Raw genomic sequence first — 27,493 nt, forward strand, 5'->3', positions numbered from 1 at the left:
AAGATAAATATTTATACAGGGTGTCCAAAATTTTTTTTTTAATTAAATTAATTGACACAAGAAGAAGAATTTATGTAATTTATTTAATTTAAAATACATTTTAATGCTGTTAGAAAACAGAAATTAAAGTTTATTGCACAAATAAACATTGATTTTGCTTAAATTCAATGTTCAAACTGCCAAGTGGCAGATAGGTGGCAACTTGAACATTGAATTTAAATGAAAAGTAAGGTTTATTTGTTCAATAAACATTTATTTCTGTTTTCTGACAGCAATAGAATGTATTTTGAATTAACTAAGTTATATACTTCTTCTCTTTGTGTCAATTAATTTAACTAAAAAAAGTTTTTTGGACACCCTGTATAATTAATCATGTTAATGTTTATATTACTGAATAGGGAATTGAATAACCTTTCAAATGAGCTAGCACTCGACCTCTATTCCCATTTAAAAAAATAGTCGATTACGTCATCACGCCCAAATAGATGACGTCACTAGTACGATATATATGTCAAAAAATCATAATTTAAAAATCGAATAACTTTTGTATTTTACATTTTTTTCTAATTCTGTAAATAAAGCAGTTTACACGGGGGTCAAAATATAGTGAATAGCCCTGTACATACACAAGCATCTACAAGCAGATTAACCTTAACAGATGATGAGGTCAAACAGGAAGATGTCATTCTGACTTCTGCCAACACCAATAGACCTGATACTGTTATTAAAAATTAAATTAAATTAAATTTACTGTTGTTATTAAAAACTGGAAAATTAGTTTATTTTTGTTTATAAAAATCACAAAAGAAAATGCAAGTCACCCGTCAACTGTCAAATGTCAATCTCAAATCGTCCACCAAATTAAGGCGTGTTCACGACGACGACCGGTCGTCGGGAGTCTGTCGTCAAGACCAGGTAGTTTGCGCTTAGACGTCGTAATATTACGTCTAATTGCTTCTTGGGATCCCTGTCAACTCCCTTCTCAATATTGATTTTTCCAGATATTCCACTTTTTATTCTAATTTTACCCTTTTGTTCTTGGCGCAGTTATGTTTTGTTATCGCAAAACTACAATTTTTAATTTTCAATAAAACTTTATACGTTAAAATAAAATAAAAATTATTTCTGTCGAACAAAAAGAGGGAGCGATTGCCGGGTCCAACACCCGCAAGATGTGACTCGAGCGCAGTACAGAGGAATGGGACGTTTCACCGCCGCCGCCGGTTCATCGCTGCCTTTTCGATGCCGCCATTTCATCGCCGTCCGTTTCATGGCCGTCCGTTTCATGGCCGTCCGTTTCATGGCCGTCCGTTTCATCGTCAGTTAGTCAGTTGATTTTGTATTACGGGAGATGGCACGACACGACGTTAAATTCAGTTCAAAACTTATGACAATTAAAAAGATAAAAAATATTATTATATTAATTTACTGTTCTATTTATACTTCCCCCAAATTTGATACTAAATAATACTAAATTTGTAGTGTTAAATGGCCTTTGTAGAAATATATATGTTCAAATTTATGTAGTGGTAGGTTAGGTTAGGTAATTTCCTAGAAGTCCTAATTAATATTAAAAATAAATAATAAATGTAATAGTATGGTATAGTTAGACCCAAACCCAGACATCCAAAGTGAAAGTTATCCTCCAACACCAAATTGTTCTATATGGTCCACATAATGTTCAGAAAAAAGTCACACCATTTTGAGCGTCGGGTTTGGGGGGAGAGGGTGGAGAAATCTACAAATTCGTAGTTTTTTAGGTTTTTCGTCATTATTTCTAAAACTAAGCGGTTTAGCATGAACAACCTTCTACACAAAATTGTTCTACATAAAATTTGAAATAAAAAAGGCCCCATGCATAACCCTTCCAAAATGAACGGTTCCAAAGTTACGGAGGTAGTATAGTATAATTGGTCCAAAAAAAGGCCTAACCCAGACATCCAAAGTAAAAGTTTTCCTTCAACACCAAATTGTTCTATATGGTCCACATACTGTTCAGTAAAAAGTTACACCATTTTGAGCGTCCGGTTTGGGGGGGAGATGGGGGAGAAGTCGGTAAATTAGTAGTTTTTTTACGTTTTTCGTCAGTATTTCTAAAACCTTGCTTTAGCGTAAGGAATGTTCTATAGAAAAATGTTCTACATAAAATTCAAAACAAAAAAGGTTTTATACATAATTGTTATAAAATCAATGGTTCCAGAGTTACGGAGGGTGAAAAGTGGAGGTTTTCGATACTTTTTATATTTACCGATTTCTCCCCCTCTCCCCCCCAAACCCGACGCTCAAAATGGTGTGACTTTTTCCTGAACATTATGTGGACCATATAGACCAATTTGGTGTTGGAGAATAACTTTCACTTTGGATGTCTGGGTTTTTGGTATAATTATATCATAAATATTGCCCAATAAATATAAAAAGTATCGAAAACCTCGACCTTTCGCCCTCCGTAACTCTGGAACCGTTAATCTTATAACAATTATGTATTGAACAACTTTTGTTTTAAATTTCATGTGGAACATTTTTGTATGTAACATTGTTTACGCTAAACCATAATTTTAGAAATATTGACGAAAAACGTAAAAAACCTACTAATTTACCTACTTCTCTCCCATCTCCCTCCCAAACCGGACGCTCAAAATGGTGTAACTTTTTACGGAACAATATGTGGACCATATAGAATATTTTGGTGTTGGAGGAAAACTTTTACTTTGGATGTTTGGGTTAGGCCTTTTTTTGGACCAGTTATACTATACTACCTCCGTAACTTTGGAACCATTCATTTTAGAAAGATTATGCATAGGGCCTTTTTTATTTCAAATTTAATGTAGAACCATTTTGTATAGAGGGTTGTTCATGCTAAACCGCATAGTTTTAGAAATATTGGCGAAAAACTTAAAATACTACGAATTTACCGATTTCTCCCCCCTCTCACCCCCAAACCCGAAGCTCAAAATGGTGTGACTTTTTTCTGGACATTGTGTGGACCATATAGAACAATTTGGTGTTGAAGGATAACTTTCACTTTGGATGTCTGGGTTATGCCATCTTTTGGATCAACCATACTATACTATAACTGTCGAAAATTGGTCGGAAATTCGGAAATAAATCAGTTAAGAGATTAACTGACTGGCGATGAATCGGTCGGCGATGAATCGGCCGGCGATGAATCGACCGGCGATGAATCGACCGGCGATGAATCGACCGGCGATGAATCGACCGGCGATGAATTGGCGACATCGAAATGGCGGCGATGAAACGTCCTAGACCCCAGTATAGCTTTGTTATTATAAAACTATTAATTTTCAATTGGAAATTCGTATAATTAATTACAAAGGATTGTCGATCTCTTTTTCGACAAATTTACAGTGCAGTTTCTTTAGTCCATCATGGACCGTCCACGAATGTAAAACACTTGGATCCGAAGCCAATACAACTCACACTGGGAGGGTGTACCCGGTCAAACACCCTGAAGAACTGAATTATTCCTGAAAATATGCAGGAATCAACTGAGAGTCATAAGAGGTTTCCTTAACGGGCATGCGCTAGTTAAGGGCCACCTGCGTACAACGGGGCTATTTCATCCAGACTTGTGCTGCAGACTCTGTAGCAGAGAACCTTAAACAGTCGATCATATCTTTTATTACTGCGAAGCATTGGATCGAAGGCAGCAAACACTTTTTGGAGACATCGAAGTGATTCAAAATATATATGGCGCCCACCCACTAGACCTGTGTAAGCTATTACAGGGTTCCAGAATTCTGGAGTGGGTTTCATAAAGGAATGGAAGATGTACAATAAACCAAGTGGCTGCCGTACGATCCGTTCATAACAGGCGGCTTCCATGAAAAAAATAACACTAGAAGAACAAAACGGACAGAAAGCTGCAATGAAAGTTAGTCCTCAAACTGGATCCTTGGGAGTGATGGAGTGTAGTTTATTCGGGTTTATTAGCCACCGATTGGGGGAAGACCTTTTGCCACAATGTACTACGGTCACTATGAAGCACCCTGTGAGTGCTACGGTATGATCTTGTATGACCACTAAGAGAGTCATACGTTTTGCATTAACAGAGAACAATATTGATGCAAAAAAATATCGGGAAGAAATGCTTCAAGCCAAACTGCGGCCGACTATAAGATTTGTTTGAAGGGGATTCTCAGTGCAACAAACTCCAACATTGGTGCAACAGAGTTGCTTTGGTGGAGATACTTTGTTACAAAAATGTGAAAGTTAAATCAACCTACTTCAACATTCTAACAATAAAACACTGAAAACGTTTGTTTTCTATACTTCCACAAACTTTATTATATCTAAGTGACTACAGCTGTTTCGGCGGAGTGCCTTTCTCAAGTGATATAGTTTACAATGTGTTTGCCTTTTTAAGTCTTCAACTGAAGAGGTTGAGGAGTGGGGAGCTGTTTGTCTCGAGTTGGTCACTCAGAATTATATCTGTATTTTTCAGTTTATTAATTTCCATAGATTCTAAAAAAGATAGCTTAAGGCCTTTATTTTGAATATGTAGAATTTGAAACTCTTCATTGAAAGAATGATTATGATCTAGAAGGTGAAGTGCGTATGTAGAAGTGTCTGTTTTTCTATTGTTGAATGTCCTTTTGTGTTCTGCTATCCGTTTGTCAAAAGTTCTGCCAGTTTGACCGATGTACGTTTTCGGACAGTCACCACAAGTTAGTTTGTACACACCACTCTGTAGTTGCTTTCTCTTTCGGCTTTTATTGTTCTTAATATATTTGCTTAAGTTGTTGTTAGTTCTGAAAGCTGGTGTTATTCCTTTCTTTTTTATGTATCTGGCTATTGTTTTTGTTATCTTGCTAGTATATGTGAGAGAGCAGAAGGTACTGGGTTCTTTCTGTGGTGGTGGATACACTAATTTCAGGGCTTTCTTATGGAGTTTTTGGTTTAAAATTTTGTTAACTGTTTGTTCGTTATAGCCGTTGTTTACTGCTATTTGTTTAATGACGTTTAGTTCTATTTCGAAGTTATTTTTTGTCATGGGAATTTCTGTCAGTCTATGTATCATGCTATGGTAGGCTGCTAATTTGTGTTGTGTAGGATGGGATGATGAATTGTGTATAGTTGTGTCAGTATGGGTAGGTTTATGATATACGGAGAACTCATGTTTGTTGTGTAGTCTGGAAATCGTTACATCTAGAAAGTTTATGGAGTTATTCTGTTCTGTTTCTATTGTAAACTCAATATTATTATGAAGTGAATTAATATATGATAGAAATTGGTCAAGTTGTCTGTTAGTTCCTGTAAAGCATACTAGTATATCATCCACGTATCTCCACCAATATAAGAACTGTTTAAATACGGGATGTTTAGAAATTGTTGTTTCAAGTTGGTTCATAAATATATCTGATAGCAATGGGCTTAGAGGATTACCCATAATAAGTCCTGCACTATTGTTTGTGTATATTTGATTATTGAATTCAAAATAGTCTTGATTTATGCAAATTTCAAGAAGGTGTAAAATTTCAGATGCAATGATCGGATTTGTACTATTATGGTCTAAAAGATTCTTAACTAAAACAAAAGTTTCTTTAGGAGGAACACTAGGAAAAAGATTTTTTACGTCAAATGAAATTAGTCTGGAGTTTTTGGGCAATTGAAAATGTTGTATATTATTAACTAGTTCTAGTGTATTTTTTACGGTGAATTTAGATGAAAATTTAGTGTATTCTGTAATAATATCTGACAGTTTTTTTGAAAGTTTATATGACGGAGCTGTATAAAAAGAAACTACAGGTCTTATTGGGTGGTCAGGTTTGTGTAGTTTAATAAAAGAGTATAATTTAGGAGGTTGTGGGTTCATAATATTAAGGTATTTCTGTTCTGCTGGATTTAGTATTGATTTTGAATTTTCAATGGGTAGTTTAATTTGTTTTCGGTATTTTTCTGTGGGGTCTTTGTTTAGTTTTATACTGTTTTGGTTAGTTAAAAATTCTATTGTTTTGTTATTATAGTCTCGTTTGTCGATAGCAATAGTAGTGTTACCTTTGTCTGCTTTTGTAAATATTATGTCATGTTTTATTGATTTATTTTTAATTGAAACGGCTATTTGGTTTTCTTTGAAACAGGAATTATTAGTTTCACTACATACATCAGTAATAGATTTTGCAATGATGCTTTTTTCTATGTTTTTGGCAGTTTTGTTTAACGCTTTCACATTCTACACCTAAATATTCTAAATTTTTTTGATTATTATGTTAAGGCAAGTTGTGTTTGAATCCTTTCTCTAAAAGTTCTATTTCACTATTATTGAATTTAGTATCTGTTAAGTTTATAAATCTACTGAAAAAACTATGTATATATATCTATATATATAAAATAACTTCGAAATAGAACTAAACATCATTAAACAAATAGCAGTAAACAACGGCTATAACGAACAAACAGTTAACAAAATTTTAAACCAAAAACTCCATAAGAAAGCCCTGAAATTAGTGTATCCACCACCACAGAAAGAACCCAGTACCTTCTGCTCTCTCACATATACTGGCAAGATAACAACAACAATAGCCAGATACATAAAAAAGAAAGGAATAACACCAGCTTTCAGAACTAACAACAACTTAAGCAAATATATTAAGAACAATAAAAGCCGAAAGAGAAAGCAACTACAGAGTGGTGTGTACAAACTAACTTGTGGTGACTGTCCGAAAACGTACATCGGTCAAACTGGCAGAACTTTTGACAAACGGATAGCAGAACACAAAAGGGCATTCAACAATAGAAAAACAGACACTTCTACATACGCACTTCACCTTCTAGATCATAATCATTCTTTCAATGAAGAGTTTCAAATTCTACATATTCAAAATAAAGGCCTTAAGCTATCTTTTTTAGAATCTATGGAAATTAATAAACTGAAAAATACAGATATAATTCTGAATGACCAACTCGAGACAAACAGCTCCCCACTCCTCAACCTCTTTAGTTGAAGACTTAAAAAGGCAAACACATTGTAAACTATATCACTTGAGAAAGGCACTCCGCCGAAACAGCTGTAGTCACTTAGATATAATAAAGTTTGTGGAAGTATAGAAAACAAACGTTTTCAGTGTTTTATTGTTAGATAAAATGAACTTCCATCAAGTAACGGTCGAATCCATCAATTACTTCAACATTGTTAAACACAAAACTTGAAGTATGTTGCTTTGGTGGAGATACACCTTAACGGCTTGTTGATGTTATTGCTTGTTATTGTTGTTGTTGTAAATTATAGATAATCTTGTAAATATCATAAATCGTATGACAAACAGTAATGTTGCTAACAAAACTAAAAATTTTCGAATTTTCAATTTAAAAAAAGTTTGCAGAAATTTGGCCACTAGTGTAACTATATCTTCTTTTTTTCAGACTTATCCGTAGGACTGATCAACGTATCGACAGACATAGCTTGGAGGATTACAGTAGCTTGGCATGCGGGCAATATTTTGTGCAAGCTCATCCGCTTCCTTCAAGCAGTCGTAACGTACTCTTCCACTTACGTCCTAGTTGCTCTCTCCATAGACAGATACGATGCGATAACACATCCCATGAACTTTTCAGGAAGCTGTAAGTATTCTCTTTTTGTTGGTTTATTTCTATATTAGTCAACATTATTTAAAAATGTAGTAGACGTAGACCAGGACTAATCTGTAAAAAAAACGTGTATTTTTGGATGTGAGAGGTGGCATTCGGATTTTTGCAGATAAAGTTAGGTGACACCTTCAGTAATAATAATTGACTTATGCTCTTTCTCAAATATGCCCGGAACATTAAATTAAAATATTTAAAAATTTCGAAAAATATCGATTTTTTTCTGCTTTCTTTGCTTATACCTTTAAAACGGTTCGTTTTGGAACAAAGTCGTAGAGAAATAAAATAAAGATAATTGAATTTTGTATGATATACAACTGGTCAAAAATGTCTTAAGGTATTACCCTTTCTGCAATATAGCAATAAATACAAAATAAGGGGGCAAAATACGCCTGTTGTTATTATTCAATGTTTCTTAACCACTTTGGTGGCACTTAGAATCTTAGTAATTCGCTTAGAAAATTCTTATAACTTACTTAAATGGTCTACCAAATTTCATTAAAATCGACCTAATAGATTTTACATAATAAATCTTCAATATAAATGTTTTTAAAAAAGTTCAAATATTTTAAAATCTTTCTGAACAAAAAGTAGACCATTTAGAAGTTGGCTAATTTTTTTATATATAAAGAGGTGCTCTACCTATCTAATACACTTTACAGAATTAAAATCGGATTATTTAACCCTTAACTGGTGACCATGCGTCTCACAGTCTCCGCATGTCTCACAGACTCCGCACTGTCTGCGTTTCTTGCCACAAATACGTAGCAACCTGTAATTCGGTGTAACTTCCTAGCTTTTTAGAGTATATTCGAATGTGTTAATGAGGGGTACCTCGCTTGTCCCGTTTTCGAAATATTTACGTCGCGGAGTCTACTAGACGCAAGGTCACCATTAGTGTTATGTTAATATGGATAGTTTTCGTAAAGCTGTAAGAGTATTAGACGATGTTTTCGAAGAAATGTGCACAAAATTGTATAATGAGGCGAACAGTGACATTACTGATGATGTGGAAGAAGGATATTATATAGAAAGTGATGAAATGTGTATAAATTGTACCAGAGTAGAATAGATTTTTAACGTTTTTTGTGATTTGCAGGTTTTGTGCAGAATTGCAATTATGTTGTTTTAAACAATTTTTTTTGTAAAATGAACCTATTTGTAAACATACATATATTATATTAGTTTGTATATGTTTAATTTTTTTTTGGAATATGACTTTAAAAATTTTGTGTTATAAAACATGTTACCATTTTTTCTGTTTTTGTTATAAGTCCTACAGTTTGTTTTTTTTTTCTTTTTGGCTAAATAAAAATGACATTACAATATTGTTTTATTATTAAAAACTGTTTTATTGCATTTTTTAGGTACCAGCTTGACAAAAACAGCTTTTTTTATCCAGGAGTCTGTTAGACTCATGGTCACCATTTATGTAATTAAAAATAGGGTCACCAGTTAAGGATTAAGGGGCCTCAGCAATGTTTTAAAATTATAAACAATTTTTTGGCTTATAAACAAATAGCTTTGTTTAGTAATAAAAAAATTAATTTTTAGCAATGCAAATAATTAAAACCGGTATAATTTGACTTAAAATTTGAAATGCTGTCAGCAGAATTGCTATTTTATTTTTTGATCAAAAGTTATTCTCGTTCAAAAATTGCAATTTTTCGATTTTTTGAACGTTTCACCGCGTTTATCTCGAAAACTATGCATCCTACGAAAAAAATTGTAAGAACATTTTTTGCTTAGAATTGCCAAAGAAATACAGAAAAATCGATGTTATATAATTTCTCAAGTTCTTTGTTTATAACAATCTTATCGACATCCGGATTAACTGTTGCCCAAAAAATTCGTGTTCTACGGGTCAAAATACATAAAAAAAACTTGGGTAAGTCCATCTAAATAATGGAGCCCGTAGTACCCCCTCCTGAACACACCACTAATTTGTTTATAAGCCAAAAAATTGTTTATAACTTTAAAACATTGCTGAGGCTGCTTAAATAATCCGATTTCAATTCTGTAAAGTGCATTAGATACGTGGAGTGCTTCTTTATATGTAAAAAAATTGACAAATCTTTGTATGTTGTAGTTTTTGTTGCTCAAGATTTTTAAAAATTTTAATTTTTTAAAAAAGTTTAGATTGCAAAATTATTATGCAAAATCTAGTAAGTCCATTTTAATGAAATTTGGTGGACGGTTTTAGCAAACTACAAAAATTTTCTAAGCGAATTAGGAAGGTTCCAAGTGTAACCTAAGTGATGGAAAAACATTGAATAAGGACAGGCTTGTTTTGCCCCCTTATTTTATATTTATTGCTATTTTGCAACAAGGCTGTTAAATTAAGACATTTTTAACCAATCGTATCGGGAAACGTTGAAGGGCGCAGAAGTAGAGGTCGCTCACCTACTCGATGGACGGATCAAGTACAGAAAGCCAGTGGAAAAACATTCTCTGAATCCATGAGGGAAGCTCAGGACAGAAGCCGATGGAAAGAGATAGTTGCTCGTATTATAGGGAATCACGACACTCAGCAATGAGGAAACGACTGAGGAGGAGGAGGAGGAGGAGGAGGAGGAGGATCTGATAGAAAATTTAATTATGTTTGTTTTATTCCTATACGCCTTTGTTCCAAAATGAATCGTTTTAAAGTTATAAGCAAAGAAAGTAGAAAAAAAAAGGAAATTTTTAAATGTTTTATTTTATTTTTTTTATTAATGTTCCGGGCATATTTGAGAAGGAGCATAAGTCAATTATAATTATTGAAGTTATCACCTAACTTTATCCGCAAAAATCCGAGTGCCACCTCTCACATCCACCTAAAAACAGATCCTTCCTGGTCTAACGTACATATTTACTATATCCTGAAGAGAATGTGTGAAATTAAAAATGCAACAAAGTACTAGCGTCTTCTTCTTCAGCCAGTTTCCATCCACTCCTGGACAAAGGCCTCCACATGAGTTCTCCATTCTTCTCTGTTTTGTGCTAGTTGGTGCCAGTTTCTCCCCACCCTTGCTCATAGGCGTAACCAGGGGGGTTTTGGGGGTTATAACCCCCCCATTGGGATCTACTTTGAGCTCTATACGCTTAACACCATACCCTTCAGAGACCTTCCAGTAACCCCCCTTAGGATCATCCTGGTTACGCCTATGCCCTTGCTTTGATGTCGTCTAGCCATCATTTTTGTGGTCTTCCACTCCTAGGGATGGGAAAAACCTACCGGTTATAACCTGAAACCGGTTTTTTACTTTTCAATAACCGGTCTTGCCGGTTGTTTTTTTTTTGTCCCGGATATAACCGGTTTCTCCTTGTTAAAGTAATAACCGGTGAAAACCGGAGAAGTTATTATACCTGTTATGAGAAAAATAATGAATTCGAAGAAAAAATATTGTTTGTTTTAAATTCATCAACGTTCTTAACTTCTTTAATGTTTAAATTAGTTAATGATTCTTACACTTACTGAAATGTGTTTAATGTGATAGGCTGAATTGACCATTTTGATGATCTTCAAAATAAGCAGGTCTGTTGAATTGTATAATATATATATATATATATATATATATATATATATATATATATATATAATAAGCGAGTCTTCTACAGCTGTCGCCGCTTCTCGCATCCTAATTTCCAGCGATTTCTGTCGAAGCAATCTTCAGTTTTTAAGTCTCTGGCGGTCATTGCATCTTCGACATCTTCTCTCCAGGATCGTCTTGGTCTACCTCGTTTTCTTCTTGTGGATGGAGTCCATTTTTCTATTTTTTTCGGCCATCTATTTTCAGGCATTCTCTGAAGGTGTCCATACCAGTTAAGTCTTTTGGCTTCGATTGTGTCTATTATATCTAGATCGATTTCCATTTGTCTCCTAATATCTTCGTTTCTCACCCTATCAAGTCTAGTGAGTCGGCAACATCGTCTCCAATAGTTCATTTCCATCGCCTTGATTTTTGACTTGTTTCTTTGGTTGATTTCCCAGAGTTCAGCGCCGTACAACCCAATACTTTCTATTATTGTTTTATACATTCTTCTTTTATTTTCTTTTGTTATTTTATTACTCCACAATAGTCCGTGTAGCTGTCTGGTGGCTGATCTTGCTTGGCCAATCCTGGAATGTATTTCGTCGTTACTCCCTGCTTTTGAAGATATTTGGACTCATAAGTATTTGAAGACTTCTGTTGGATTTATAGTTCCCATTTTAATTTTGTAGACGTTCTGGTGTTTCTCCTACAACTAAGTACTCGGTTTTTTGTATATTAATTGTAAGGCCCCACTTAGTGTACTCCTCTTCCAGTTTTCTGAGCATATAGTCTATATCACTCTCGTCTTCAGCTAGAATGGCTTGGTCGTCAGCGAAGTGTATTGTGTACAATCTATCGTCATCGATTGGGATGCCCATATTGCAGCACTTTCTTCTCCACAGTGAGAGTGCCTCATTTAAATATATTTTAAAGAGTGTAGGTGCTATGCAGCAGCCTTGCTTTAGGCCCTTACTAATAGGAATTTCTCTCGTTAATTTGTTTCCAGTTTTAATGTTTACCGTCATATTTTTTAAAGCTGTTGTACTGCTTGTATATTTTTTTTTGCTTATTCCTTGTTTTTCCATTGCTATCCAGAGCATTGAAAGTGGTACACTATCGTATGCCTTTGTCAGATCAATAAAAACTATATGGGTGGAAAGGTTGTGGGCTAATCTTTTCTCAATAACATGCTTTATAGAAAATATGCTGTCCATACAGGATCTGCCTGCACGAAAGCCATTTTGTTCTTCTACATCTGTCATCTCTTTTTCAATTTTATTTTTTATTATTTTTCCATAGAGTCTTGAGGTGAGTTTATGACACTAAGCCCCCTGTAGTTTGAACAATTTTTTCTATCTCCTTTTTTGTATATATTGTTAATATGTGCTTTTGTCCACTCATGTGGTAAATCATGACCTTTATAGAATAAGGTGAAAACATACGCAAGTAGTTCTCGTAATACTTGTGGGCTGTGTTTTAGTAATTCGTTCGGTATTCCTTGTGGTCCGCATGACTTTCGATTTTTTAGAGTTCGTATTGCATTCTCGACTTCCTGTACTGTTATTTCATCGTCTTCATCGTATTCTACTTCATATGTTGTTGTACTGATGTTCGTGAATTGCGGTCTTGTTTCAGTCAAAAGTTGCGAGTAATGTTCGATCCAAGATCTTTCTTCTATTAAATCTATTCTACTAGTCTCTTTTCTGTTTGTTCTCAGATTTTTTATCGTTTTCCATGCTTCTCTTGATCTTGTTGACCCTATATATTTGTTGAGCTCTTCGCATTAACTTTCCCAGGAATTATTTTTTGCTTTCGTTACTAGATTTTTTACTTCTCTGTTTGATCTTGCATACGTTCGTCTATCATCTAATGAAGATGAATTGTATAATCGAATTAAAAATAAAATAAAGTATCAATTAGTTGTGCATTGTCAGCAGTGTGCAGTCAAGTTAGTTAGAATGCTATATTACACTCATCTATGCACTATACAGTGGTGTACACAAAAGGGAATAAACTCATTTTTTATCATAAAAATTATAAATTCAGGAGAAAAAAATAATTCCTTTCTAATTAATTAAAAAAAAATATGAAAAAAGATAAAATAGTTTTGCGTATCTTGTGTAAAAAGCAATTAATTTTTTTTACAGAAACAACAAATTTGAAAAAAAAAATTAAGACAATACGTCCAGTTCAGAATTATAATAATTCATTATGTGTTTTAATAAGTTTTACTATTTTTAATTTTGCATTTTTGTTATAGTCTAATTTACTTCATATTAATTTTATATTCTTATAAATACATCTTCACTACATTTTGTATTTTCAATCATTTGGTTTAATTTGGCCCAAAATATTCATTGTCTTAGTTTATTATATTATTTTACCTCCAAAAATATTTGTTTTTCAAATTAATTTCTCCGCTTATATTGGGAACTGGCATCCGCTTTTAGAAATAGCTGCTGACATCCGAGTACCGAAACCGAGTAGGTACCTTAGCTAGTTTCTATCTCTCTAATCAACCCTAAACATCCATCCTTGGATATAGGCCTCCTCTTCCTTCCTCCGAACCTCTCTACCTTGGACATTTTTCATCAATTTTGGCCTTTCCCTTTTTCGTTTGTGGTTGCACGGTCTCCAATGTATAATCATCTTAGTCCACCTTTCATCCTTCTGCCTTAGGTTATGCCCTGCGAACTTCTGATGACTGATTTCTATTTTCGATCCCAATTGGCTAGTTCGAACCTCCAGTTCCACTTTCCCTATCCCACTGCGTAATACCCAATATACGCCAACGCTGTGTACCTATGTATCGATTGATTATATTGGTATCGATATCAATTCAACAATAAAATTATATTGGTATCGATATCAATAGTATCGATATGGATAATATTGATATAAATTCGAATGAAGTATCGCAAACTAAAATGAAATTTAATGTAACGTTGTAACCTATTGGGTATTGGATATTAATTCAAAAAACTGGAAACCGGTTTTTTAGGTTGATTTTGATTTTTAATTATTTTGTTTTCCTGTTGTAAGTAATCTCCTGTGGAGTTGATCATTGTTCCAATATATACATATTGGTCTACTCGTTCGACTTTGGTTCCGTTCATGAGAATATGCTCATTATTTATTTAAGTTTTAGATATGCTCATACATTTTGTCATCTTAGAGTTCATTGTTAGACCGTATTCTTGTCCATATACCGCCATTCTGGTGAGTCTCTGAAGATCTTCAATATTTTCAGCTATGGTTTCAGTGTTATCCGCATATCTAATGTTGTTAATGGGAACTCCATTGTTAATGGGATTTACCTGTATTCCTGCTGTTTCACTCTCAAGAGGATAGGATCTCTTCCGAGTAGGTATTAAAAAGAATTGGCGACAATATGCATCCCTGTCTTACCCCACGTCTAATTACCAGTTCCTCTGACAGCTGTTCGTTAACACGTATTTTTCTCGCTGTTTATTGTATAGATTCGATGTTTCCTGAGGCCATTTTAGTCTATGGTCTTTTGATTTCAGGACATTCATTAATTACTTATTAATTAATGATTTAACTAATATATTAATAAAACCCATAAAACGTTTCTATATAGTATGTTTTGCTACATATTTTAGTCATAACAGTAACAAAGGAAACAAAGTAATTTGGAGCACCCACTCCACTAATTGACTCGAATTAGTAATCTCCAATATTAAAAATACTTACAATTCAATCCTCTCCTATTTCTACCAAACAAAAGTTTAGGTTATTCCTCAGCAACCATCCACTTTCCTTAATTTGTTGCTTAAGAAAAGGAATACTAGTTACACTGGTTTTAACTTTCCACCCGTTAGTCGTGAATATAATACCATTTTTTGTACTGGATCAGATTTTCAATTTGAAAAATAGTCTGAAAATGAATCCAGGATACTTTAACTATTGTATTTTTCAACGGTATACCTATACATAATTTGTAGCCCTCCAATCCAAAGAATAACGTTGTAGCTGCTTTTAAGATATTATTCAGAAATGATAAAAGATGCCAATTTCTTTGATTTGATGCATGGAATGTGTTTCAGTATAAATAAGTAAGCAACTATATAAATGTTGAACTCCTCTTTTAGAACAAGGCATACTTTTTTTGGATTAGAGGGTAGCTTTGAGAAGATACAGAAGTCATGAAAACTATTTTAAACTTTTTAAAAACTGCTCAGCTCTACAACAAGATAATAATAGACATTAGTTGTTAAAGTTATATAATTATTATTTGTTTTCGTTATTTATGTACATATTTAATATTAGTGTTCTTGTACCAATGGCCATAGTTGTCGAGTGATCTAGGACGTTTCATCGCCGCCAGTTCATCGCCGCCAATTCATCGCCGGCCGATTCATCGCCGGCCGATTCATCGCCGGCCGATTCATCGCCGGCCGATTCATCGTCACTCAGTTAATCGCTATCTGATTTATTTCCGAATTTCCGACCAATTTTCGACAGTTACATTTATTATTTATTTTTAATATTAATTAGGAATTCTAGGAAATGACCTAACCTAACCCAACCTAACACTACATAAATTAGAACATACCTAGATATATATTATTTCTACAAGGGCCATTTAACACTACAAATTTAGTACTATTTAGTATAAAATTTAGGGGAAGTAGAAATAGAACAATAAATATAATAATATTTTTTATCTGTTTAATTGACAAAAGTTTTGAACTGAATTTAACGTCGTGTCGAGTTATCTCCCATAATACAAAATCAACTGACTAACTGGCGATGAAACGGACGGCGATGAAATGGACTGACGATGAATCGGCGGCGTCGAAACGGCAGCGATGGATCGGCGGCGATGAAACGTTTCATTCCGTTATCGAGGTACTTTATGTAAATAAATAAAAAAGAATGTGTGTGTACTTTGAACGCACGTAAGAAGTTATACTTCTATTATATGATTTCAACGAAATAAATATACTTACTTTAAACAGTTTATTTTTATTTTATTTAAATATTAAACTAATTTTAATGCTTACTACTTTCCAAAAAAGAAGAGTAGGAATGGTCCGGATTTGAACCCAAGATCTCTCGATCTGTAGCCGAATGCTCTACCAATAACGCCACAAGATCTCTGTTTATATATACTCCATCTAATTTACTTACCGTTGCACGTCATCCGCGTCATAGCCCGTGACGTCACATGATACCAACACGAAATATTTAGGCGGTAGGTGTGTTCTTTTTTAGAATCACTTTGCCGAGTACACTGGTATTACAGCCACTAGACATAATATTTTATTATATACGCGTAGAAATAATATTTAAAGATTTCTATTAATGTTAACTTAAAGAAATACACAATAATATGTTTCATTTAATTTGTATAAATGGATTGTGAAGCGTTTTTATGAAGCACATTTGTTCGGAATACACTGTAACGTAATCGAACGAAGGTGATATTTTGGCATAAATTGGTAACATTTATTTGACAGTTACGGTGATGACATTTCATATTTGTTTATATTCTTTACTATAAGTATTTGTTTCATTATATTTACTGTTTTTATTATGTACTGTAACGTAAGATTATAACTTAATTCTTGTTTTCTATTTCTAAAGTTTTTATTTATTTACATTGAATATTAATTTGATTTGCTGTATAATCCACTTCCGCAAAAATTGTGTGATGTATTTGATTTAAAATGAATCCAAGAATTTTTTGTAATTGGACAACAATGTCAACTTAGATCTCTAACGTAGATAATGACGTGCAACGGTAAGTAAATTAGACGGACTGTAGTTTCTCGAACACAATGACATTTTACGGTGACAAACAGATGAAATGAAGTATAATAAATATAAAAATGTTTTTAATACTTATATTACTCCTGAGGAAGACAAATCAAAAGATATAAAAATTATAATAAATATATTTACTAAAAACACTAATATTCTTTTCACACATTTTTGCACTGACATAAACATAACTTAAAAGATTTAACAACGAATAACATACTGTCTCTATGCGCATGCGCAGAGAATAATAAAAATTCACTCTCAATCACGCCTAAAGAAGTATAACTTCAAAAATATAATATGGTACACCATATTATATGTACGTTTATTTTGTTGCAGGGAAACGAGCAAGGATGTTGATAGTACTGGCATGGATGTTCAGCATCATATTTTCGTTACCAGTGATATTTTTGTTCGAAGAAACTCCAATCGAAGGTATGTGCGTTTAAACTAATAGGCCAGTAAACAAAAACAAAGAGCTGAAAAAAATTTTATACAGATTTTTGATAATTTCAAAAGGTAGGTAGCTATTAAGGGATAGCTCTAGCTGATGACAAATCCTTAAACAAGCACTACAGTTGACTTTGCTTTTTCTAACAATCAAATAAAGTGAAAAAATATTTTTTTGTATACAAAACGTTTCTTACACATTTTAGAGAAAAATGGTTCGAATAAAAGTTGTAAAAAATTCTTTAAGTTGCCAGTTTCCAAATTAAAATACAAAAAAAAATGAACGAGTTAATTCCAAAAAACTCTCCTCAGAAAACTTTCTGCTGGAAAAATTTTATTTATTTATTTTCCCGTTATTTACCGTTTTTCATGAATATTCTGCGTGCCATAGTTGGCGAGATATTGCTAATATGTCAAGCGTGCTTCAATTTGAAGTTCCATTCTAAAAAAAACGTAACTCAAAAAGTAAGTAGTTGTTAAAGAAAGAACTTTTGCATTATCCAACATAAGCGAATAAATCAAAATACAGAATGTTAAGAAAACCTGAGATTATAGTTTGGTTTTAATTTCAGTATTTTATAAATGCTATAATATTCCACAGGGTGTTGCGAACCGAGAAAAAAAACAGTTTGATTCGTACACCCGGCATATAATGAAAATTGAAAATTTACCTGTTTAGTAACAATATTATTACAGCGATATTGTTATAGAATAAGGCTATAACATATTAAAAAAATTACTTAAATCGGACAACAGGTGTAGGAGATCTCTCTCTCCTGTCGTTTCCCCATTACTGAGGATCGTGATTTCTTTCAATATTCCTAGCAATGTTTTCTCCATTGGTCTCTTTTTTCAGCTGCTCTAAGAGCTTCGCAGAATAAGTTCCCAGCTGAATTCTTTATTTGGTCAGACCATGTAGTTGGTGATCGTCCTCTTGATCTTCTCCTCGGAACGTTTCCAGAAACAATTAATCTCTCCAAACTGTCGTCACCTCTGCGAACCACGTGACCAAAGAATTTCAGAATTCATTGCAGACATATTGTGGACAGCCTTTTTTTAATATTGAGTTGGTTTAGAATGGAAACGTTTGTCCTATGAGCTGTCCAAGGTATGCGCAGCATTCTTCTCCAGCACCACATCTCAAAGGCATCAATTTTTGGCGCTCGCATGCGCGAAGATTCCAAGTCTCTGCTCCGTATAGAAATATTGAGAATACAAGGGCATTCACCAGTCTCATCTTGATATTTTGAGAGATAGATCTGTCTTTCCAAACTTTAGTTAGGCGACTCATCGCATTTTTTGCCATACCAATACGTCTCCGAACTTCTGATTCACAGTTACCATCGTTAGTTACACTAGACCCGAGATAGACAAAGGTGTTTACTATCTGGTATTCCTGTAATATGTTAGTCAGTTGAATAGTGTCAAATCTGTCGACCACCATTATTTTTGTCTTAGCTTTATTGATTTTCAGACCAATTTTATTGCTTTCGTACTCAACTCTTCGCAGAAGATCAAACATTTCTTGCGCATTTGCTGTTATAAGTGTAGTGTCATCAGCAAATCTTAAATTGGAGATTTTCCTACCGGCTACTGTTACTCCACCGTCCCATCCTTCTAAAACCATCCTCATGACATGTTCACCATAAATGTTAAATAAGTCAGGTGACAACACGCATCCTTGTCTAACACCTCTCTCGGTCTTGAATTGGTTTGAAAACTTCTGATCTAGTCGTACTGTCGCTATATTAGACTGGTACAGATTTTTAAGAAGTGTCACCAGGTGCATTGGTGCACCCATTTCTATTAAAATTGACCACAGATTTATCCAGCTTATACAATCAAATGCCTTTTGGTAGTCAACGAAGCATATAATCATAGGTACTTGAAATTCTCTAGACTTTTCAATGAGTTGTCTCAGGTTCAGGATTTGTTCCCTTGTACCTTTACTCTTTACAAACCCCGCTTGTTCCTGAGGTATCTGGTAATTTAGATAGGTTTTTAGTCTGTTTTTGATTATATGCAACAAGATTTTACTAGCATGTGTTATTAGTGACAGTGTGCGGTAGTTTTCACATCTGGTAGTAGTTCCTTTTTTGTGTAGTGGGATATAAATTGAGGTACACCAATCAGATAGCCATTTTCCTGAATTCCAAACAGCGACACAGATAGAATGGATGATATGTAATCCTTTGTCACCTAGTAACTGTTGTATTTCACATGGTATTGAATCAATGCCTGGGGATTTATTTCTCTTTAGTGATTTAATTGCATCTTTGACTTCAGCGAGTAAGACAGTAGGTTCTCTAGGGTAGTCAGAAGGCCACTGATTTTCTGCTGATACCTCGTTATTTTTATATAGCTCTCCACAGTAGTTTCGACATGTTTCCAATATTTCATCAGTATCGGTCTTTAAATTACCTTCCTTATCTATTACAGACCACGTTTGAGGTTTAAATTCTCTGGTAGGGAGTTTGATCTTCTGGGTAAGTCCCTCGGTTCATTTCGACAGCCATGTTTCTCTATCTCTCTGCATATTTGAGACATGTATTCAGCTTTATCTTTGCGGCACTGTTTTCTGATTTCTCTCGATAATGCTCTGTATTTATCGTTTGTTCCGTATCTAGTTTTATGTTCTTTTCTGCGTTGAATCACAGTCCACGTATTATCGGATATCCATGGCTTACGGCCAGTGGAAACCGCCGCCTCACAGTCTTTTGCAGCCTCGATTACCTTATCTTTGAGATAGATCCACGTGCTCTCAAGGTCACTATCTACTTGGTCTAAAGAAAGAGCATCTTCTAGGTTTTGTTGGAAGTCATTGATTTTTGATGGATTTAGAGACATGACTTTTCTCTGGCGTCTTCTTTTGGGGACTTTAAAACGAAGTTGAACGTTCAATACTGTTTAGGAGATACGAGACATCAAAACTGACTAGGGGTGGCCAACTTCTTGAAAATTTCAAGATCTTGTCTTGTTCTTGTCTTGATTTCAAGACAAGATCAAGACAAGAAATAATTTTATATTTCAAGACAAGGCAAGAAATTTTATGTTAGTACCAAGATTTCTTGTCAAGAAATCAAGAAATCTTGAAATATCTTGACTAATAATGAAACTCTAAAACGTATTTATTTTGTGAAAAAGATAACATTATTTTGACATAACATAACATACTTTAATTTTTGAACACTTTTTTGCTAAATCGATTTACAAAAATGTAAATTAAAAATAATATAATTAATGATACTTACCTAATTCTGTTGAAAAAAAAATTGCAAACTAGATTTTATTTTAAATAACAAAATTTAGCACCTTTTTTAAATCGGAATTGCTAAACCATGAATTAAGGCAGATAACACTTCTCATGGAGTCAACGCCCAGCCGATTTCTTGGCTGTATTCTTGTTAAAGCTGCGCTTGAAAATAGTCTATCCGCAGGTACAGATGTTGCTGGCGTTTCCAGAAAAACCTCGGGCATTTTCGATAATGACGGTTAGATATCTTCGTGTCTTCTCCACCAATCAATTATATTCTCAGAATCTTCTGACCTAATAGGCCCATTTATGCATTTTTCAATTTCATACTTCATTTTAAGTTATCATTTATCAGCTTTCTAAATAATATCTAAATCAAGTTCGTTATCTTCTTTTTTCAGACTAAATGCTGGCTCTGGTATTGGATTCTGTAAATCATTCTGGGATTTATTACAGTAGTTATCTTCAACTATTTCTTCAAATTTTTGGTACTGCCTCTGATTGTAGAAGCTTTCCCCAAGATGAAGAGGAAAATGCCTCTACTTTGTGCCGAGGATCCAAAATAAAAACTATACCGTATAATCTACAATTAGTTTTATTATAGTTTTTCAGTATTTTATCTCTCGCAGCTTGAATGCAGTAAAGTCTCTATCAATTTTATTATCAAATTCATGAGCCCAATATTTCCAGTTTATCTAAAAGTAAGTTTACTTCAGTTACCGCCAATGGGAGTGTGCAATATTTTTTCCCTTCGAGTATTGAAGAAAGTGTTTTAAAGCTTCTCAGATACTGACAAAATTTACTGATCAGAACCCATTCTTCATCTAGTATTTTGCAATTATTTAGATTTTTTATGTTGTCGCAAAATATAGCTAAAACATTTTTTACACTTAAACACCATGTTGGCATCTATAAGGTTGAATGCCACTTTGTAGGCACATCTATTTTGGCATAGTCATTTAGTTATCTTACAATTTATGGCCTCGCAAGCACTTAAGGTTAAGTTGCATTTGCCCTGAGTTTTTGATATTTTTTGACAAGATGTTTAATTTGACTTACAGGCGAGTTGAAATCCAAAGCAGTATCATTTATATCATTTTCTACTTCGATCTTATCCTCCAAATAATCAAAATCCTTTTCGATGTCGACACTGTTATGATTTGGTTCAATCATTTTTATGAAATCCTGGACAGCTAAGTTAAGAATATGTGCGAACATACAAAATGCTTATTTTAAGCATGCAACTACACATCAAATCTGGCGTTTGTCAAGGAAACAAATGCAGATCGGGGACTCCCCCAGTGGCAGTGGAGGCCGTGTTAGCACGCAACGCAATAAAAAGGTCTCCGGGGAATCAAAGGACCGGATAATCAAGAAATTTCAATATCTTGAAATTTCTTGAGTCAAGACAAGATATAAGATGTCAAGAAAACGTCAAGACAAGATTTTTTTAAATTTCTTGATTTTTTCTCAAGACAAGACAAGAAGTTGTTGTCAAGACAAGAATTCTTGTCTTGTCGACCCCTAAAAATGACCCATTTTTTGGGGTGCCCGTTTTTCCTCTGACGCGCAGTGTATTAAAAAATGTATCATAAATGTCTTGATTTCACCTTTTTATGAATGTTTCAATTTTCAGACGTCCCACAATGCTGGATCGACTTAAAACAGCAATGGCAATGGCAGGTGTACATGACATCGGTCGCTGTAGCGTTATTCGTAATTCCAGCATTAATAATAAGTGCGTGCTATACAGTTATTGTATGGACCATATGGACGAAGAGTAAACTTCTTATTCCCATGGGGCACATACCTATCAGGCAAAGTAAGTACCAATTCCAGGTGGTTCTTTTTATTTATTTATATATTAATCAAAGGAGTTACATTAATTATCGTACTGTTTCCTGGATATTTTTCATTTTTCTTAAACGTTTTTTTTTTTTATTTTCTAATATATTTTTTCTAATCTATAGGTCTTGGATATTTTTATCTGTTTCTGTTTGTATTTATATGTATTTTCTGTTTCATTTTAACTACTAGTCCCACTAAAAAGTGGTCTGAGTCTATAACTAGCCCTGTATGTGAACTTATGTGCATTATGCATTCTTCTATATCATTATCTACTATAACATGCCTAATATAAGATTTACCGTTTGACATTCCAGTGACTTTCAAGTGCCCTTTGCGTATCTTCTTCCTTTGGAACAAGGTATAATTTTTCCTATGTAAAATCAATTAACATGTGATCATTTTCATTCGTTGTTGAATTCATGCTTTCTCTTCCGATCGTACGCATAATTATGTCGTTTCTACCTATTTTGGTAGTGGTATATCCAAGAACTATTTTGAAATCATACTTGAGGATGCTTTCATAATACATTTGATCCAGTAAGTTATAAAACTGTTCATTTACATATTAGTACATTATATACCGCGGGACTGAAGTAGTACATTTAATCCTGAAGGTAAAGTTTATGGCCCGACCGCAGGGAGGGCCATAATTTACCTGAAGGATTAAATGTACTTCAGTCGCAAGGTATATACGATACTTTTCGTACTTCCGGTATGATTTTATTAATTATTTCAATAATTTCAATCAGTTTTTTCTCTCTTCAACTCATTTAATAAACTGTCTTTAAAATAAGTTACCATAGTAACATTGCGTTGTGACAGTTATAATTTAGAAACATTGTCATTACTAGTGTCATTGTAAAGAAACATTGTTATTGATAATTATTGGTATCATGAGTGAAGAAGGTGTATCTGATATTGATAAAAGAGCAGCCGAAGTAGGTGAAGAATTGTTACCACCGAAATCTAGAAAACTATACGAGCAGCAGTACGATGCTTTTAAAAAGTGGTGCCGCTTAAAAAATGTGAGACAACCTACTGAAAATGAGCTGTTAGTCTACTTCGATGATAAATCAAAAGCGGTTTGTGCCTCAACTCTCTGGGCACATTACTCAATGCTGAAATCGGTTATTAACATTAGAGAAGATATTGATATAAGTAAATTTCCAAAATTATTAGCTTTTTTGAAGAGAAGAAATGAGGGATTTAAGCCAAAGAAGTCAAGAATTCTCACGTCTGAGCAGGTAGATCAGTTCTTACGGGAGGCTCCGGATGATAAATATTTAATGCTTAAGGTAAATTTGGAAATTTGTTTATATTCAGAAATTTTAAGAAATCAATTTTTTTGTAGGTTGCACTTATTTTGGGCGTTGCGGGAGCTTGTCGTGGAAAAGAGTTGGTTGATTTAGAAATCGACGATGTGAGAGATTTGGGCGATTCCTTCCTAATTGCGATTAGAAACACCAAAAATAAAATTGACCGAAATTTTGTGATCAAAAATTCAGAAAACAGTGCCATCAGTTTTGTGGCGATATTTCGGAAATATGTGGCATTGCGAAAGACAGGGACAACTCATTCAAAATTTTTTGTTCAATACATCAACAAAGAATGTACTACGCGAGTAGTAGGAAAAAACATGTTTGGTACAATTCCACGGCAAATAGCAGCTTTCTTGAAATTAGAAAATGCGACGTCTTATACGGGACATTGTTTTAGACGCACATCTGCGTCTTTGTTAGCTGATTCGGGAGCAACAATAGACGTGCTGAAGAGACATGGAGGATGGAAATCCTCCAACGTGGCCGAGGGATATATTGAATCGTCTATTAAAAATAAACAAAAAATTTCAGATAAAATATTTGGTCAAGTCGCCGATTCGTCCACTATAGTTATGCCACAGTCCTCATTCTCGCTTCCTGTTTCCGCAGGATCTTCGAAACAAACACCAGTTCAATATGAAAAGGACCTATCTGTTACTCGTCAGTTACCTGCTGCATTAACCCAGGAAAGACTGGTCAATATGACGAACTGTCACAATATTAATTTGAATATTAACGTTAATTACCATTCTAATTAATTATATTTTTCAATAAAATATCCCTTAAATTCGTTTGTTTGTGATTTAATCGTTCCGGGAGTTTCGTCAATATTTAATCCCGGAGGGATTAAATGTGACACTTTAGTACCTGTCACAAGGGAGTGAAGTTGTCACTTTAGGCCCGGAAGTACGAAAACATTGTTATTGATAATTATTGGTATCATGAGTGAAGAAGGTGTATCTGATATTGATAAAAGAGCAGCCGAAGTAGGTGAAGAATTGTTACCACCGAAATCTAGAAAACTATACGAGCAGCAGTACGATGCTTTTAAAAAGTGGTGCCGCTTAAAAAATGTGAGACAACCTACTGAAAATGCGCTGTTAGTCTACTTCGATGATAAATCAAAAGCGGTTTGTGCCTCAACTCTCTGGGCACATTACTCAATGCTGAAATCGGTTATTAACATTAGAGAAGATATTGATATAAGTAAATTTCCAAAATTATTAGCTTTTTTGAAGAGAAGAAATGAGGGATTTAAGCCAAAGAAGTCAAGAATTCTCACGTCTGAGCAGGTAGATCAGTTCTTACGGGAGGCTCCGGATGATAAATATTTAATGCTTAGGGTAAATTTGGAAATTTGTTTATATTCAGAAATTTTAAGAAATCAATTTTTTTGTAGGTTGCACTTATTTTGGGCGTTGCGGGAGCTTGTCGTGGAAAAGAGTTGGTTGATTTAGAAATCGACGATGTGAGAGATTTGGGCGATTCCTTCCTAATTGCGATTAGAAACACCAAAAATAAAATTGACCGAAATTTTGTGATCAAAAATTCAGAAAACAGTGCCATCAGTTTTGTGGCGATATTTCGGAAATATGTGGCATTGCGAAAGACAGGGACAACTCATTCAAAATTTTTTGTTCAATACATCAACAAAGAATGTACTACGCGAGTAGTAGGAAAAAACATGTTTGGTACAATTCCACGGCAAATAGCAGCTTTCTTGAAATTAGAAAATGCGACGTCTTATACGGGACATTGTTTTAGACGCACATCTGCGTCTTTGTTAGCTGATTCGGGAGCAACAATAGACGTGCTGAAGAGACATGGAGGATGGAAATCCTCCAACGTGGCCGAGGGATATATTGAATCGTCTATTAAAAATAAACAAAAAATTTCAGATAAAATATTTGGTCAAGTCGCCGATTCGTCCACTATAGTTATGCCACAGTCCTCATTCTCGCTTCCTGTTTCCGCAGGATCTTCGAAACAAACACCAGTTCAATATGAAAAGGACCTATCTGTTACTCGTCAGTTACCTGCTGCATTAACCCAGGAAAGACTGGTCAATATGACGAACTGTCACAATATTAATTTGAATATTAACGTTAATTACCATTCTAATTAATTATATTTTTCAATAAAATATCCCTTAAATTCGTTTGTTTGTGATTTAATCGTTCCGGGAGTTTCGTCAATATTTAATCCCGGAGGGATTAAATGTGACACTTTAGTACCTGTCACAAGGGAGTGAAGTTGTCACTTTAGGCCCGGAAGTACGAAAAAGTATTTATTTTTCTTCCGAATGCACGTGTATATTTACAAATGAAATATTTTGAAATTTTCCCTTTACTCTAACAATAGGTACTAAAAGTATCAAATGTTGACCTGAAGTCCACAAGTGACGCTCTAAATTTCTTATGTAATAAAAGGACTGTACCTAGTATTCTATCTAGAAGTATTCTATTTCTCTTGGCTATATTGCCCTGCGTTTATATTGCCCTGCGTATAATTGCTGCGTTTCTTGTAATGTTATAACAGATATACATATATATAAAAGTATATTTGGTTTTTTACGATATTAACATCTGTAGTCTGAGGCGACTTTTAGGTAGATCTTGGTGGAAGCTTGTGTAACGTGTTTATTACCAATTTTTTCTCAAAAAAAGGCTAAGTCCATGTGCTCTAATCAAATCTTTGCAATGGCAGCTATGTACCCCGTTGCTCCCGCTTGGCGGCGCTAGTGTAGTTGGGGGTCAATGTCTTGACAATTCGTGAAGTTTGTATGTGGTGCTTTTGTTTACGATTTAATAAATAATAAATTATGGCAGAAAAACACGGATCTTGACCTGTTTGTGCGTTTAAAAACGAATTGAGGAGAAGGAATGCGAGAGTTACTGAAGAAAAGGAAGCCCTTTTAAGTCCTTTTAGGTCTTAATGTTTTATTTCTATAGCTCAGACTTTGCTCAGACCAAAATAAAAATGTTTATGTGGATCCGAGTCTTATAGTGAATTATTTGTAGGGGAAAGGCGGGCAAAACGGGGTAGCTGCCTAAAACGGGGTACCCCCTTTTTTTTCAATATCACTCGCTCCATCTATACGACGTTAATGAAATTATATTATAGACGCCTGTTTACGCCTTCTGTCATAAAGCAGATATAATAATTAACTGTTAGTCGATTGTTGTGAAGAGTACATGTGCGTTTTTAGTTAACCAAGTTATAATATCGGCCGAAAAATAATCCATCGTTAGTATTACTAAAACAATTTTTTATTTAATATCATTACTTCCAACAAACAGTGAATGTGTTCTAGAGTATTCGTTTGTCATTATGTTAAAAAATAAAAACTTGTGTAATAATTTAAACAGGTCATAATCTCAAAATCTGCTCTTTGGGTAAAATGGGGTACCAATAGGTAGGGTAAAATGGGGTATCCTTTTTACCATACCTATTGGTAGTCTTTATCCTTTTACCATACCAAGTAAGATAGCCGATGATCAAACCAAATCACAGACGAGTAAGAAATCGCAATTGAATAAAACTAAAAAAGTAGAGTCAGATTTAGAAGGCGAAGATAGTGACACTGACTGGTGCTGCGGAAACTTTTATTCAAGTTCCACAGAGGGATGGATCAGCTGATCCAGTTGCCTTAAATGGGCTAAAAACAATTCATGTGCAGGTGTAGAAGATGAGGATGATGAAGTAGTACTTGTATGCGA

General features: G+C 34.2%; 1 protein-coding gene across 6 annotated transcripts in view; it reads left to right on the top strand.

Annotated features, from left to right (window-relative positions):
• LOC114333048 (cardioacceleratory peptide receptor-like) overlaps positions 1-27,493 on the top strand; it is a 285,379-nt gene that overhangs the window by 209,004 nt on the left and 48,882 nt on the right. For all 6 annotated transcript variants that reach the window (XM_028282873.2, XM_028282875.2, XM_028282874.2 and 3 more), the window contains exons 3-5: positions 7,381-7,578; positions 17,244-17,339; positions 22,244-22,429. In XM_028282873.2, the coding sequence (XP_028138674.2) occupies positions 7,381-7,578; positions 17,244-17,339; positions 22,244-22,429 (480 nt within the window). The remainder of the gene's footprint in view (positions 1-7,380; positions 7,579-17,243; positions 17,340-22,243; positions 22,430-27,493) is intronic.

This window comes from Diabrotica virgifera, chromosome 9 (genome assembly GCF_917563875.1).
Source record: "Diabrotica virgifera virgifera chromosome 9, PGI_DIABVI_V3a".
NCBI lineage: Eukaryota > Metazoa > Arthropoda > Insecta > Coleoptera > Chrysomelidae > Diabrotica > Diabrotica virgifera.